The sequence below is a fragment of the Ictidomys tridecemlineatus genome, unplaced genomic scaffold (genome assembly GCF_052094955.1).
Source record: "Ictidomys tridecemlineatus isolate mIctTri1 unplaced genomic scaffold, mIctTri1.hap1 Scaffold_54, whole genome shotgun sequence".
Lineage (NCBI taxonomy): Eukaryota > Metazoa > Chordata > Mammalia > Rodentia > Sciuridae > Ictidomys > Ictidomys tridecemlineatus.
This window is the reverse complement of record NW_027523576.1, coordinates 2,703,160-2,719,979: the sequence shown is the minus strand read 5'-3', so window position 1 is coordinate 2,719,979 and position 16,820 is coordinate 2,703,160. Positions and strand designations below refer to the sequence as shown.

The 16,820-nt window shown below is 37.1% G+C and overlaps 1 protein-coding gene across 8 annotated transcripts in view; it reads left to right on the top strand.

The window, feature by feature from the left end:
• The window catches only part of LOC144373966 (transport and Golgi organization protein 1 homolog), a 147,576-nt gene that overhangs the window by 84,617 nt on the left and 46,139 nt on the right, over positions 1–16,820 (top strand). For 6 of the 8 annotated variants that reach the window (XM_078036905.1, XM_078036904.1, XM_078036908.1 and 3 more), the window contains one exon: positions 14,586–14,719. The exons of 1 other annotated variant lie outside the window; for it this stretch is intronic. In XM_078036905.1, coding sequence (XP_077893031.1) covers positions 14,586–14,719 — 134 coding nt within the window. Of the gene's footprint in view, positions 1–14,002; positions 14,088–14,585; positions 14,720–16,820 lie in introns of all 8 variants that reach the window. One more of the 8 variants, XM_078036909.1, reaches the window with a different exon arrangement.

Below are 16,820 nucleotides of genomic sequence, written 5' to 3'. Positions count from 1 at the left end.
TATTTTTATCTATTTCTTGTTTTCGTTCTATTCATATTTTTATTTAATGTAATTAAATAAAATTACATTAAATAAAAATTAAATTTTATTTAATTTATCCATTAGCGTTTAGCTTTATTGCTTTACATTATTGTTTTAGCAATGTTTCCAGGAATTATGAAATGCATTCTTCAATTTATCACAGTTTTCATAATTTAAATTGTGATACTTTCTCACATCTCCCCAAGTCCTTTGTGCTTTGTCGTCATACATATTACAGCTGTATGCCCTATGTTTTTTACCTTAGTCATGTTTCCAAGTAATTACAAGAATAAATATGTATACATATTGCCTTTTATATTTACCTACATTTTAGTATTTCTAGTACTTTTCATTTCTGTTTATGGTGCATTGTCTTTAAAAATATCTACCCCAAATTCTCCACATTCCTGTATCATGTTGCTTCTCTCATTATGAAGTAATATCTATTTTCCCACCCGCTGAGTCTGGGCTGGTCTTTTGTCTTGTTTTAATGAACAAAATATATTTTTGGTGAAAGTGATGCCATGCCAATCCTAGACCTAACACCTTGGGAAGGTATATACCTTCTACTTTTATCCTCTAGAAATCTAATCAACAAATAAAAAATTTTAGAATGACTGAATGACTAAAAGCATTTGAGGAGATAAGCCTGACCCAACCAGTTGAGCTAGCAGACATGTAAACAAAGCTATTTTGTCAGTTCTACCTTTGGTTAAACAATCCCTGCTAAAGGAAACCACATAAGCACTAATAAATACCTAGAGCAAAGGACCCATCAGGTTATGTAAAGCCAAATCATAGAATAAGGAGAAATAACAAAGAATTTTTATTTTAAACCATTAAGTTTATTACACAGTGAACTAAAACACACAGTGCATCTGTTTCTACCTGATGGATCATCTCCTTTTATCCTGAAGAGGTTCTTTTAGCATTGTTAATAGTAGAGATCTATTGGTATTGAATTTTCTTACTTTTTATTTATTTGAAAATGTCTATTCTGCTTTCAGTTTTGAAGAGTACTTATCCTGGATTAGCAGTTTTTGTCTTCTAGCACCTTAAACCTTTCCGTTAACTTTAATCTCTCATTTCTGATAAGAAGTCAGCTATCATTTTAGTCATTTTTACCTATGCGTAACACACCACTTTTTTCTAATTGCCTTCAAGACCTTTTTTCTCCTAATTGATTATTTACAGTTGACTCTGGTGCATCTAGATGTGATTTGCTTTGTAACTAACTTTAGTATTCACTGAGTTTCCTAAATCTGTTAACATCTTTTTTGTTAATTTGAGATAATTTTAGCCATCATTGTCTTAAATATTTTTTCTGTACAATTTATGCCTCTATTCTTCTAGAAATCTAATTATATGTATGTTAGGTCACTTTGTCCTGATAGTAACCAAGTCTCTATTTTTTTTCTTTCTGATTTTTATACCAGATAATTTTTATTGGTCTATCTCCAAGTTAACTTTTTGCTGTTTTTGCACTATATAATCTGATGATAGATTTGTTTCATGAATTTTTCATTTCAAATACTATACTTTTTAATTTCTTTTAAAAGAAATTTTTCATTTATATGTTGACACCCATATCTACTTATTCATTATGATTAAGCTTTTCTTTAATTCCTTGAAATTAGTTATAAAAACTTTTTAAATTTTTTTTCTGCTAATCCTAACATCTGGGTCAGTTCACGGAACTTTTTTTATATGTGACATTTTCTCTTGTGGTTCTCATTTTTCTATCTTCTTTGCATTCTGGCAAAATTTAATAATATTCTACATGCCTATAATCCCATCGACTCAGGAGGCTAAGGCAGGAGGATCAAGAGTTCAAAGCTAATAAATTATGCATGGCACACATTGTTTAATTTTGCATGTAACTTCTTTTTAGTGTGTCAATGAGGTTTTAGTGACATTGTCACCCAACACTTGGCCTTTGTTGTTCAGGGAATGCCTTCATGATTTTAATACTGGTTTTCCTATTCAGACTGTGGATTGGGTTTGAATATACTGTTATCAACCACCTGGTCTTTTAATTACTCATCCCAGTAAATTTATAGTTTGTGAAGCATTTGTTTCTCAGATTCATGACACTGTTAGAACCTGAAGTAGTAGCTGATGGGTATCTGTGAATTCTTTTTTTTTTTTTTTTTCTTGAAGTAGATTGTCTGAAATAGGCATATTCTCCTCTGTGTTTATCCAAACCTCCCTGTTATGTGCACTACAAGTTACAATTTGGAAGTTACTGTATTAAAATTCTGTCTGTTCATGGTTCTAGAAGAGTGATATTCTCTCCCAAACACTGGTTACTACAGCAGCATTTTTAATGTTGTAAAATAAGAATAAAGGCTCTGAAGGCCAAAGATTTTAAAAAGTCATTTTACAAATGTTACGTTAAATTAAACCTGAGCTTTGCTGTAATACTGTTTTCTCTTCAAAATGTGATGGTACAGGAAAGGTGTTATATGAAGGGGTGGTATTGCAGGGGAGCATTTTAAATTGCAGAAGTAAAAAAGTTATAATATTTATAATTTTGATGAGTTTATTTTTATAGGGAAGATTTTTCTCCCCTGAAATTTTTTCTGGAATAGCAAAATGTTTCCATTATTAAAAATTGAAATTGTTAAAAAAAAAAAAAGAGTTCAAAGCTAGCCTCAGCAACTAAGGGATGCACTTAGCAACTCAATGAGAGCCTATATCTAAATAAAATGCAAAAAAGGGCTGAGGTTGTGGCTCAATGGTTAAGCACCCCTGGGTTCAATCCCTGGTACCAAAAAACAATTTTTAAATTATATTCTGGTCATTTATAGATGATACATCATAGGAAGTCTGGATTATATTGTCTTCCTATAAAGGATATTCTGTTTTATGTGTCATGCAGGCTAATTACTGGTGAATTGTTTTGATCATATTAGATTTGGTATTATTATTATTATTATTATTATTATTATTATTATTATTATTATTTGGTACCAGAGATTGAACTCAGGGTACTCAATTACTGAGCCACATCCCCAGACCTGTTTTGTATTTTATTGAGAGACAGGGTCTTGCTGAGCTGCTTTAGCACCTCGATTTACTAAGGCTGGCTTTGAGCTCGTGATCCTCTTGCTTCATCTACCTGAGTCACTGGGATTATAAGCATATTCCACCTCACCTCACTAGGTTTGGTATTTTTCTTTATTTCCATATTTCATGGTGCATTATACTTGTACATAATGGTGGGATTTGTTGTTATGTTTTCATACATATGTACAATATAGTGATAAAACAGCCAATATCATTCTCGAGTATTTCTCTTTTGCCTGCTTTCCTCTCTCCCCTGATCCCTTTCCTCTATTCTACTGATCTCCCTTTGATTGTCGTCAGATTCCTTTCACACACACACACCTTTCTTTTCCTTTTTTCTTTCTGGCTGCCACATACATTTTCAGCATGAATCAATTTTGATTTCAAATTTAGGTCTACCATTTTTCCTTTACTCTTTTGTGTGTGGTTCTTTTTGCTAAGGCTTATTCCTGAACTCTTAATTAAGTACCTGATATATTAATGAAGCTGCTGCAACCTGACTCTGCTGGAAACCATTTCTTCCAACATTGCCATTTAGCATCATCTTCAGTCTCCTTTATAGTAGTCAAACTCTGCTAAGCCTTAAAGAGTCTCATCTGGTACATTCATATCAAAAATGAATTTCCTCCAGGCTTTTAGTATTCTCTCTCTAACACACACATAATTACATTGCACCCACCATAAATAGCTCAGACATTCTTGTCCACAAAATTCCAACCACTATGATAATCTTGCACTTTGATAATTTTCTCCTTAACTCAGTATGACCCCCATCTTACTTGAGCTTCATCTCCCTAATTGTGTTTTGTGCACCAGGCCTACAGTCATGTCTGAAATTAATACCTGAAAATGTTTAGTTTTTCTAGTTTTATACTCTTTTGTGTCAGGAAAACAAATCAAGTACATTAGATCTATTACAGTTTCAAGTAAAAATACTAACTTACTTTTATCTTTGCCCATCAATAGTGGTAGAGACACTTAGGTCAACTTACATAGAAACTGCAACATCTTATATACATACCAAAGAACACATGTGTATGATTACACTGTATAAAGTAACAAAACAGGCAAATCTAATCCTTGTTATTAGAAGTGAAAATAGTGCCTAAGTCTGGGGGAGTGGAGGGAATAATTAGGGGAGCAATGAGAAAGGGCTCATGAAAGTGCATTTGATGTCCAATTTCTTGACCTGGGTTAGGGTTCAGTGGATATGTTTACTTTGTGATAATTCATTGTGCTATACGTGATTTTCTTTTGTCTGTTATATTTAATAAAAGAGAAGCTCTATTAACAGTAAAAAAATCAATCTCTACATTCAGGTAAGAGTTAGTAATCAAATGTCTATTATATGGTTAATATGAGTATAAGGGTTCTGAGGCATGTAAGACAGACATGTTCCCACAGTCCAACATTGGAGATTTTTTGACTATTACAAATAAAACCACCATGAATAGTTGTGCAAAAGTCTCAGTGTGGATGTATGCTTTTATTTCTCTGGAGTAAATATCTCGACAGATTTGATTTAATTTGTAAAGCAACTGCCAAACAGTTTTCTAACAGTTTGTGCCATTGTTTATACTACATATTATAGTCTGCAGTTCTAAGAGAGATACCATAGTCTTCATCTTTGTCAACATTTGTTATGATGAGTCTTAAATTTTGTCCATCCTACTGTATGTGTAATAACATTGCAGTTTTGATTTACATTTCAACTTATGTTGGATATCCTTTCATGTGCACATTCACCATATTTGTGTCTACTTTGGTGAAGAAAAAAAGTCTTCTGCCCATCTTTTCAAATTGGGTGATTTTTCTTATTAATAAGTTATAAGAATCATTTGTATATCCTAGATACCATTCTCTTGAGAGAGATATGTTTTGCCAGTACTTTTTCGTAGTCTGTCAGCTTACCTTTCCATTTCCATAACAATGAATATACAATAGACAAAGTTTGTTGTTGTTGTTGTTTTTGGTACTGGGGATTGAACTCAGGGTCATACCACCACTGAGCCACATCCCCAGTCCTATTTAGTATTTTATTTAGAGACAGGGTCTCACTGAGTTGCTTAGTGCCTCACTTTTGCTGAGGCTGGCTTTGAACTTGCAATCCCCCTGCCTCAGCCTTTTGAGCCACTGGTATTACAGGTATGCACCACCACGCCCAGCATGAGACAAAGTTTTTGAGGAGAGGAAAAAAGAGAGCGTGAGGCAGAGAGAGCTAGTTAGTTTTAAAAGCCTCTGCCAAGCAGCTTTTTATATTTTCTTCCAGAAGTTGTATAGGTTTAGCTGCTACATTTAGGTCTGTAGTCTATTCCTACCAGTAGTGTGTGAGGGCTCCCATTGATCCACATCCTTGCCAACTTATTATTATCTTTTTGATTATAACCATCTTGATAGATGTGAAGTAGTATCTCACTGAGGTTGTACATTTCCCTAATGGTGCTGGGTATCCTTTCATTTGCTTATTTGCTTTTGCATATTTTCTTTGGAGAAATGTCTATTCTAATTTCTTGCCATTTGTCTTTTCATATTGAACAATAATAATTGCTTGTATATTCTAGGTAGTTATATATATTCTAACTATATGAATTGTAAATGTTTACTTCTATGATTGTATTTTCACTTTCTTCGATGGTAGCCTTTAAAAGTTTTAAATTTGATGAAGTTCATTACTTTATTATTTTTTCTTTTGGTACTTGGGCCTTTGGTGTCTTAAATACAAAGTCATTGTCTACCCCAAGATTTACCTATGCTTTCTTACATTTAGTTTTGGTTCTTACATATATATGTGTTGTCCATTTTGAATTCTTACATTTATGTCTGTGGTCCATTTTGAGGTAATTTTTATGTGGGGTAGGGCTTAACTTAATTCTTTTGCATTAAAGACTATATCATTTTGAAATAATATTTTCGTTTGGAATGCAATTCTAGGATATCAGTTTTTTTTTCTTTCAGAACTTGAAAATGTTGATGTACTGTTTTCTGGTTTGCATGGTTCTTGAATGAATTTTGACATTTTACTTTCACTCCTTTGTACATAATGGTATCTGTTTTCTGTAGATGTTTTTCAATTTTTTTCTTAGCACTGGTTTTAAGCATTTAGTGTAAATTTGTGTCATCTTTATCATTTTTCTTATTCATTGAGCTTTTTGAATCTGAGTGTTCATCAGATATAGAACATTTTTATTTATTATTTTTTCAAATGTGTTTTTCCCACCTTTTTAGGAACTACCATAACATATATATTGGACTGGTTGAAGCTGTGCATACTGATGCTTTGTTCAGTTCAGTCTCTTTCTCCGTGTTTGATTTTGGAGTCTTTATCACTGCATATTCAGTTTGCTGATATTGACTTCTTCAATGTTAAATCTGCTGTTAATCTCATTCAGTGTAATTTTCACCTTAGCCATTGTTTTATCTGATTTTATCTAATTTTATCTGCTTTATCTAATTCAGACATTTTTATATCTTCTTTTTCTCCTTTACATGCTTATGCTTTTCCATAGCATCTTGAACATATGGTATACAACTGTATTAATGTCCTTGTATAATAACTCTATCACAGTGTAATTAATGATCATTTTTATTAATTTTCTTTTCAACATGGGTTATATTTTCCTCGCTCTTTGCATGCCTCATACATTTTTATTGGATTCCAAACATTGTGAATTTACCTTGTTCTGTACTGGATATTTTGTATTCTTTTAAATATTCTTGAGCTGTGTACAGCTTTTTTTCTGAACTATCTTGGAAACATTTTTATCTTTTTAAGATTCTTCTAGACAGGAGTTACCTTCAATCTTGGGCTATTTTGTCCCTTTTACTGACTATGTTACTTGATGCCCTTTTATTATAGATTTTCCATTCTAGCTGGTGATTACAAAAATTGATCTGCATGCCAACAATCACCACCACCTTCCATTCTGTTCCTTTCTGAAGGTTCTTTCTCTGGCCTTACATGTGAGCCCATTGTTACATAGCCGCAGACTTCAGGGGAACCCTCCATAGATGTCTAGAGAGCTAGTGCATGTACACACTCTCCCTCCATCTGCAGTTCTCTACTCTCTCCTTTATTCTGCTCTGGGACTTCTAGCTGCGTCAGTCTCTTCAGACTTTAAAATCCATCTCTTCAACTCAGGAGATTTTCTATTTGAGTTTTCCTTCTCTGGATGTGGCCTGAAAAATTCTTTCCAGGGAGTAAATTGGGATAATCCTAGCACTCATCTCTCATGCCTAACTTTATCTTAGAGGTCACTCTTATGCTGCTTATTATCTAATATCTGAGAACTGTTGTTTGTATTTTGTCCACTTTTTTTCCAATGTTTCATATGCGAGGGTAAATCTGTTGCCCCTCTTGGAGAGATTTAGTCTTCCATAAATGTTTAACACTATTCTCTGGCACATCATTTACAATAGATGAGGTTCTTCCTGGTAACAGCAGCGGTAGGCCTACTGAATGCTCCTAGGCAAGTGCCTTCACAAATTTCCAATGGTATATGTTATTATGCTGCCAATTATTTGTTTCAGATATGTTTTTGTCTCATTTAGATTGTACTCTGACTTTAGGAACCCTTTATATCTTAGAATTTTATGTCCCCTCCACCCAAACTGGTCACATTTACCTTTAACAATTACTCAACCCTTACCCCGTAAGAATTCCCTTTGAGGTATTAAAGAATAATTCACTTGAGATTATTTATCTCCATGCCAACAATCACCACCACATTCTATCCTGTTCCTTTTCTGAAGGTTTTTAATATAACCTTATATTAAACATGTTAAACATCAATGCCACATATTTAAATGCTATGAGTAAAAGTGAATGCTGATTCATCCACTAATTGTATGTATCCTGGTAGAAAGAACCACCACTACTTTATTGTGGCCAGTTGAGAAATTTTCTTCTCATTATCCACCAGACTAGTTAATATGTCTTTAAGGCAATAAGTTTAAAAAATAATACTGATAAATCAAAATATTGAAAACTCTACAAACTAAGCAGCTAGTTCTTCAGTAACTGGAAGCACTGACTATGCATATAAAAGTATATCTGATTATGAGTCAAAGTAAATATCAAGAAGGTAATATGCAATTAGATCATTTTGCTCTTCTGATTTTTCCACCAATGAATTATCATTAATTTCTATTCTACAATAAGAAAAAATCTACAACATACCATATTCTATAATAAGAAAAATAAGAAAAAATTAAAACTAGTTTTAAAAGATCTACTTAAATATTCCAGTATCATGTAACCAAACAACTACTCTCCACACAAGTATGTTTTTATTCAACAAACACATTCAGGGGTACATTCCTGGAGTTGAGGATGCATGCTGCTGAGAGGTGGACCTTAAATGCCTTGTTCTCATAGCTTATTTCCTCTCAGTACTATTTATATATGGGGGCTTAATAGTTAATATATGTGTTTAGGTTAATAGTGTAGTATATTTATAATATTATTGGAACCATGAGTTTATCCATCAAATCATTTGTTAACTCTCTCATACATTCTAGGCATTTCCCTAGTCACTGATGTAACAGTAGTGAACAAAATAACTAATTTCCTGCTCCTGTTGGAAATTGTGTTTGAGGTTAGGTCAGAGCAGTCAAGTAGATAAACAAATGTAAGGCAAGTGGTAAGAGAAGTCTAAAGTGGTAAGGCAAGTCTGAAGAGAAAGAAAGGCAGGGTAATGGGCTTGATAGTCATGACAAGAGGCTATATTTTGTGTAGGATGGCCAGGAAAAGTCTTTATCACATGAAATGCCACTGTTACAGAGACATGATAAAGTGAGGGGGTAGTTAGCTAGTTAGATGATTTGGGCAGTTAAGGTTGAGGCAAAGTTGCAAGTGTAAATGCTCTGAAGCAGGGGTGGGATTGGTGTATTTAAATGGAACTAACAGACAAGAGAAGAATGTTAGTAAATGGGGAGAAGAGGATGAGGGGAGTCACATTGAATAAGAACAGTCCATAATAAGGCAGGGCAATCCATAATAAAATCATGGCTTTTTTTTTCCTGATACCAGAGATTGAACCCCCAGGGGCACTTAAACACTGAGCAACACCCACAGTCCTTTTTAAAATATTTTATTTAGAGATAGGGTCTCACTGAGTTTCTTAGGGACTCACTACATTTCTGAGGCTGGCTTTGATCTCAGGATCCTCCTGACAGCCTCCTGAGCTGCTGGGATTACAGATGAGTACGACCAGGCCTGGCTAAAGTCATTGTCTTTTATTTGGAAATGGGAAGCTATAGGAAGATTTTGAGCAGAGAGACACAATCAAATTTATATTTAAGAATATCACTCTAGTTGCCATCAGGACAATAGATATTGGGGAAAATGAGGGCAGAAGCAAGGACAGAAGAAGGCTATGGGAATCATTCAGTTGACTTATGATGTGGGTTTGGCCTGTATATTGGCTTAGCAGATGCAGAGGAGTGGTCAGATTCTGGGCATGTTTCAAATGCTTATTTGGAAAGAAGGAAGTCAGAAAAATAAATAAATAAAATGCTTTATAATTTATATCAAATTCTAGAAAATGCAAAACAATCTATGATGACAGGAGATGTTTGGAGACAGCCCAGAAAAGGAGAGGGGAGGGATTACAAAGAAGGATGAAATACTTTTTTGATTTTGGTGATAGTCTCATGGGTATATTCATGTCAAAACTTATCAAATCCTAAACCTTAAATGTGCAATTTATTGTAGGTCAACTATATCTCAATAAAATTATAAAAATAAAGACATAATATTGTCTAATGGACTGGAGTTGGAATGTGAGAGAAAAGAGATCAAAGGTGGTTTGTAAGTTTTGGGCTTTGAGCACCTGGATAATGGGAATTAAATTGTCATTCTTATTTCTGAGATAGGGAAGACTGAAAGCAGATTTTGAGAGAAAAATGAGTTCAGTTTTCAACATGTTGTTAGAGATGCCTACTAGATACATTTTATAACATAATAAATACATGGTAGAAAAGAAATGAAGAATGACTCAGATAGACAGTTTCTCTGTATGATCCACTGGTTCTCCAGAAAGCGCAGAAGTACACTGGACCAACGGGGACCTCTCATGGCCCCTGTAGACAAATGTTTGTGCACACCATTTTTTCCCATCGTTTTCTTTATTTAACATTGTGAACATGGTGGACTACATTCTTTTTTCTAAGTTTTAAAGATTCAGTTAATTTGGAGAAACAACTGATGGGTTCATTGTTGGAGGTTGATGAATAACCTTAGCAGAGACTATAGTAACAAGCCCTTGGTCACAGACAAACGAGAATGGCTCCACCCAGGATGGGAGCATTGCAGACACTCTTCCTTGGGCTGGCTAGCTTGTGCCTTTCCCCCCTTAACTGTACATATCAGTAATTCAGCTATATTATGATTTAAATCAGATTTTGCTCCTCTTGTCAGAAAGTACAATTGCTTGTTAGTTGATAGGTTGTGATGAAAAGGAGTCTACTCCTTGGGCTTGATACTTAGCTCCATTGCTCACTGGATGTGTGACTGCCTCAATTTACTCTAAAATAAGGATTGGAATAGGACCTACTACTACTGTAAGGTACTATTGTTATGAAGATTAAATGAATTGATATGTATAAAACCTTCAGAATAACAACTGGACATAAAGAAAGCATTCAAGAAATGTTAGCTACTAGCTTTCTTCTCTGACAATCGGTTTTGTCAGTTGGTTCCCACTAAGTTGTGGACTTTTTTGGACCAGGACCAGATATCTTGTCTTTTGATTTTCATTCACTCCCACACCATGCTAGGGCTTTGTCCAGCGTCTGGCATGAATGGTAGCACAAAATGAGAGTTAAAAATATGCTTTTGAATTAAATAATTTCTTCCCTTACGGATAAAGATAAGAATCTCAAGATCTTAGCCTGAAGATTAATGTCCATCTCTCTGCCCCCACCTGTCCCCTCCTTAAGAAAAAGCAGGCCACTGTCTCCAGTTTACACCCTCACTCACAGTTCCATTCACCTTCCCCTTTCCTAATCAGAGGGATCTTGGGGTGGGGCTTCAAGGAACCTCTAGGAGTTTGAAGGGGAGGGAGCCTGGAACCATAGACTAGCTGTGACAAGTCAGGGGTGGGATTTGTTAGTTCAGAAAAGGAGGTACCAGACCAGGAATGGGGGATGGGAGTGATGGTGGAGTGGGCTAGTTCAGGATGAACCAGAAATGAGATGTTGAGGAAAGCCAGAAAGGACCAGTTGGCAGGGGGGGGATGGGTGGGTGACTACTAGAATCATGTGGAGGGTCGCTTGTGAGGGCACAGAAGCAAAGGCAGGTGATTGGACGAGAAGGAGAGTCCTAGTTACCAAGGCAGCGACTAGAGGAGAAGGTCTTCAGTTGAGGAGAAGGTCTGGACTAGAGAAGGACGGAGCTCCAGCTCCGTGTGTTCTCCAGTAGAGTCTGTGGACTGACCCCCAGATATCCCTGCTGAAGTGTCACCCGGGAAAGGCGTAAGCCTTTCCTGGCGCCACCCCTCTGCGCTTGGCTACCCACACGCCCCCTGAGCCCCACCTCCTACGCGCCCACAGACACCCGCCGCAGCCTACTTCACCGGCTCACCCAGGTGACCACAACATGGCTGTGGCGCAGGTGCTGGTCTTCTGGCTGTTCATGGTGCTCTTCTGGCTGTTCGTGCTGTGGCCGAACTGGCGAGTGCCGGGCCAACCGGACCCGAGCACCGGCCAGCGCTGGTCGAAACACAAACTCTGTGCAGACGACAAATGCAGCAGTGAGTGCACAGGCGGGTGGGCAGCCCAGGGTCTCCACTGTGGCTCTTTGGGGCCGCATGGGGCTCCGATCTCCCTCGTCCCCAGCCCCAAGGGCTGGGTGAGGGGGGTCGCAGGATGACGGGTGGGGAGAAGGAGTGACAGAGCCTCGGGACCCTGCGTGTGTCCCCTCTGGCTCTGCTGGCGCCCCAGCCAGCCCGCTCGGGTTGTGGGGGGCTTCGACTCCCACTTGTTGCCAGCGTTTTATTTTTCTCTACTGACTGAGGCGGGGGTTGGGAAACAAGATTCCCCAAGGACAGCTCTCAGTTTTTTCCCTTCCAGGATTCGCCTAGGATCTCAGTGGGTGATGGGGTTGTGCCCACGCTGTAGCAGAGCGCTTTTCTGCCCCCTCTACAGGGACCTGGGCCGGTGCAGTATCAGGGCAGATGCTCTCCAGGGCTCGGTGGCCCTAATTCCCGCGGCAGGTTGATGGTGGGGCTCCTTGGGAAAGGCTCACTGGCCCCTTTGTCCTTTTGCTGCACTGGGGATTGGGCTGGTTTTGCCTTTTAACAGGGACTAGAGTTTAGGCTTGGGAAGAGCACCGAGTCCAGGCACGCAATGTGTTCCGAGGTCTCGGCCCCGACTCTGCTTCAATCCTGTCATTTCTGTGCATAGAAGCCTCCCTTCATATTTGAGGTAGGGTAGCAGGTGGGCCAATAATCTTTTGCTTTTGAAAGAGGCCAAGGATCTGCACCAGCCACCTGGGAACTGCAGCCTCTTCTGTGCGCAGGAAGCGGACAGAATTCCTGGATTGGAGGTGGGCAGTGGGGAGGATGTAGCCATTCAGATTCAGATGAAGAGGTTTGTTGCAATAACAATAAAAAATACTCCAAGATTTTTATAAGCCAATTCAGTTTTAGACTCAGTCACTAGTGTTGTTGGAACCTCTTTCCTCTATATATTTACTGGCCCAGAATACTTCTTATGGACTCCCGCTTGGTTTCTAGTAACCTTGCAACTTGATGACTGTGTTGTCCATAAATTGTAAGCAGTACATATTTTAAAATATTCATGCTAAAAAGGCCAAGAAGTTTACCATTGAGCTCTTTATGTCTAAATTGGTGTTACCAAAACCAAATTTTGTAATTTGAATTGTTTGTTCCACTCCAATAAAGAAAAAAGATGTCTCCAATATATGTTAAGAAGTTCCTAGAGGTAACCCTAAGGCTGGAATAAATAAACACTCAGAGAAGCAAAGCAGCTGCCATGATATTTTCTTTCATTTTTGCTATTCTTTGCTATTGAGCGCTATCCTACGTGGGATACCTGGACAATCTCATCACTGATGCTTCGTCAGTACTAAGACATGGTGTTGGTTAGGTTCAGTGGGGTAACATAACTTGAGAAATGGCCTGTGTCCAAACAGATGTGACCAAAAACAACAGGTGGGTCTGTGTTGCGTTGTAGGAAGTAGTGAGGTGTGTATGTAAGGTGTCCTTGTGTGCCTTCCAAATAAGTGCTCCAAAAAAAAAAAAAGAACTAAATAGGTGCTCCATAGTATGCATTATGTTGTCACCTAATATATTACTGATTTATAAATCCTCTATGACCTAAGGGGGAACAAGAGAAACATTGCCATTTCCACTTGTGATGAGAATTCCCCACCTTAAAGTGTCTCTCACCTTCAACTTGGCCTCTTAATTACATATGAATTAGGATGCTGACAGTTCTGAAAATAGTCCTATTTTAGCTTCAAAAAAACAAGTTACCCTCTCCAAATCTGTGTTTGTTCCTCAGACATATATTTTTATAAAACAAACATTCTCGTGTATTTTACTGCTAATTGGCTTTTAGAAAAAGTGTTATTTCCATTTCTTTGTGCTTTTTACATACATCTATTGTCCATTTCATCTTAAATCAGAAACTGTCTATTTGGTCAACCAAAAGAAAAATGTTGCTTCTACCAGTTTCTAGATCAATTGTGATCCTAGTCCTGCATTTTAAGCATGAAGGTATTGCCTGACCTTTTCTCGTGGTTAAACTTGTTCCTTGTCAGATAGGATACCCACTTTTGATTTTGTTTATTAAAAAAAATACGAATGAGGATGTTTTGAAACAATCTTAATGTTGGATATAGTCAACAATATTTGCTCAGAGAAAATATATTTCCTGGTTATTTACCCAGATCCTGAACCCAGAGACAGCAACTCTGCTGCAAATGAAATTGACAGTGTTTACGGCTGCATGGTAGCACTTGCAGCCACTTAAAGGTAATGTCTTTTAGCAGTTAGTTCAAGTTAATTAACCCCTTGGGGGTTCCTGGATATTCTAACCTCTTCCCTATTACCTCTGCATGAAGCCATACTTAAGCCTGTCCATGTCTACACTTGGATTTACATATTTGCAAAATGAAGCTTTCTATGATTATGAAACAGAAAAAAATTGAGGAGGCCTGCAAGAACCAAGAGTTTCACTGAAACCAGCTATGGTTGGTGGTAGCCACTTTGCTTTTTATTTCTCAGCACAGAGAAAAATAGAGAAGCTTCCTTTTCCCTCGTCTAATTGCAGGGAATATTGTATTTTATAGCAATAAAATCTCTAAGGATTTTAGATACTTTGAGCAGGTGAATTAAAAGTGATTCCAGAGAGTACTGGAAAAACTTGATTTTTGTTCATAGTGGGATTCATATTTCCTGATGAGTCAATATGGACTGTGAAAAATCAAATCCTAATGTTTGTTTTTTTCTTTTTTCAATGTTTATATACAGTGTTAATGTATCGAGGTGAAGCTGTTGAAGATTTCACAGGACCAGATTGTCGTTTTGTAAATTTTAAAAAAGGTGACTCTGTATTTGTCTACTATAAACTTGCAGAGGTATCACCAGAACTTTGGGCCGGAAGTGTAAGTAAAAGTTTGACAGGTGTTATATTCTTAATTTTGATGGGTAGCAGTGTAGATTTAAATGACTGATTTCTTGGGGTCTTTGTAGAGTTAACCTGACCTCTTTGCCAGGCCCTGTGCTCCTAACACACCTAAGGCCTGGCACAGCATAGAAAGTCAGGAGACTTTCTGAAACAGAACTGAACTGGTTGTGGTTGCTACCCCTCACATCAAGTTCCAGAAGGCTCTACACATCATAAAGGTCGTCATGGTGAAAACATGACAATTCTTAGCTTTACTGTTTCAAAAGGGAAGGATTCATGGACATTAGAGTTAATCCTGTAAATTAAGTCAGAGATAGTAACTCAGGCATGCATATTTAAAGTTGATTTTTTGTGTATTTTACCTAATCAATTGTGCTGTTTTTACTCTAAAAAAGCAGAATATTATGTCCATTGTGTGCTTTTCCCCCCCCCCTTTTTTACTTTTTTGCAACTTCTGGGTCATCCATTTCCTGCTTTTCCTATATTCTATGCCTGAAGGTTCCCCCAGGGGTTCTACTTCCAGCCAGTTGTATGGATCTTCTGATGAAAGACATGACATTGTTTATATCATGCTTTGGTATTTTAAATGGGGAGATTCACTAGGAGTGTCCTCCTAGTGGCTTATGAGTATTGTCCTTTTCATTTAAAAAAATGTGATATGTGGATTGTTTACGTAAAATAGTAGCAAGGGTCTTTGATGACTGTAGGAATGTTCTAGTTTAGAGACATTCCGGGTTGCATCCTTGAAAGTTCTCACCCTAAATAAAACACCACACAGCAGAAAATAAGACAGAAAATAAGAGTAATCCCTATGGAAAACTAGTTTCATTTTGTTGCCATTTCTGACTCTTAGGGAATGATCTTGAAACATGGTGCCTCTAGGTACAAACTTTATATTTAGACAGAGTCCCAGTTGCAGTACTCCATATAAAGAACCATCTATTGTTTCTTTCAAGTATACCAAATAGGATTGGTAACCTTTAAACTTGGAACTGTTTTTCCATGTACCTAAGTGGCATTTTTCATGTAGTAGTCGTCTTTCTTTCCTTCTTTGAGCTTTTGGATAAATGGGCTTGATTTGCATTTTCTCCTCTCACATTGTAGCCTGTTAACTCTGTTCATCCCTAGGACTCTTGCCATTCTGGGTGGCAGCACTCATCCTGTCTTCCTGAGGAGCCCTGCTTTCAGCACCTGACCAGAAAGGATCTTTGCCGACTGATGAGTGTTTGGGTGGCACCTTGTTTGCATTGCTCCTCTGGCATTCATTTGTCCTCTTTGCCTTCAGTCAGGTTGTGTTTTATCTTAGCTCCCTATAAAATGAAAAACTCAGTTAGGAAAGGACCCCTGTCTAATCCATCTTCCTTTTGAATATTTCCTTTCAGGGAAGTGGCACTTAAGTACATTTGTTCTGATAGTAGCTTATGCAGAATTTGTTCTCTTGTGGCAGTTCTTGGCTCCCCACCCACAAATCAAATCAGCAGCACCTTAGCAGGGATGATGTATGGAAGCAAAATTAGATATAAAAATTATTTCCAGTAATGAGCCTCCATGATTCTGCATCATTTTTTTCATATCACAAGAAATGGGATACCACCAAGTGTGTAATTATGGAGCTTTATATAATCTATGGTCTCATTTGACACAGATTAAGAAGAGATAAATGTGTTCCCTTTCTCCATACATCTCTGGTTTCTTTCCCTTTTCCAAATTTAACCTTAATAGAATTTTCATCAGAAGGGAAAAGTATATTTCCCCTCAGACTCGCCTCTCATGTCATAAGTGTTATACTTAAGAAATTAAAAACTCTTTAGTTTTCAAAATGATTCTCCTTTTGAGTTTTCAGTTTTCATTCTGCAATGTTGTTGTTTTTCTAGAGTCTCAGACTTTATCTGCAGTGATGAAACTTTTAATTGCTCCGTCTTATCTAATCTTCATGGCAGTATTCTACCACTAATACTGGCTCTCAGATGGTTTCTAGATATAACAAGAACATTCATGAATGGGGATATTTTAGAGGTAGTGATAAGATGCCTTTTTTAATTTTCTTTGTTGTGCATTTGATTTGCCTATCAGTTTCC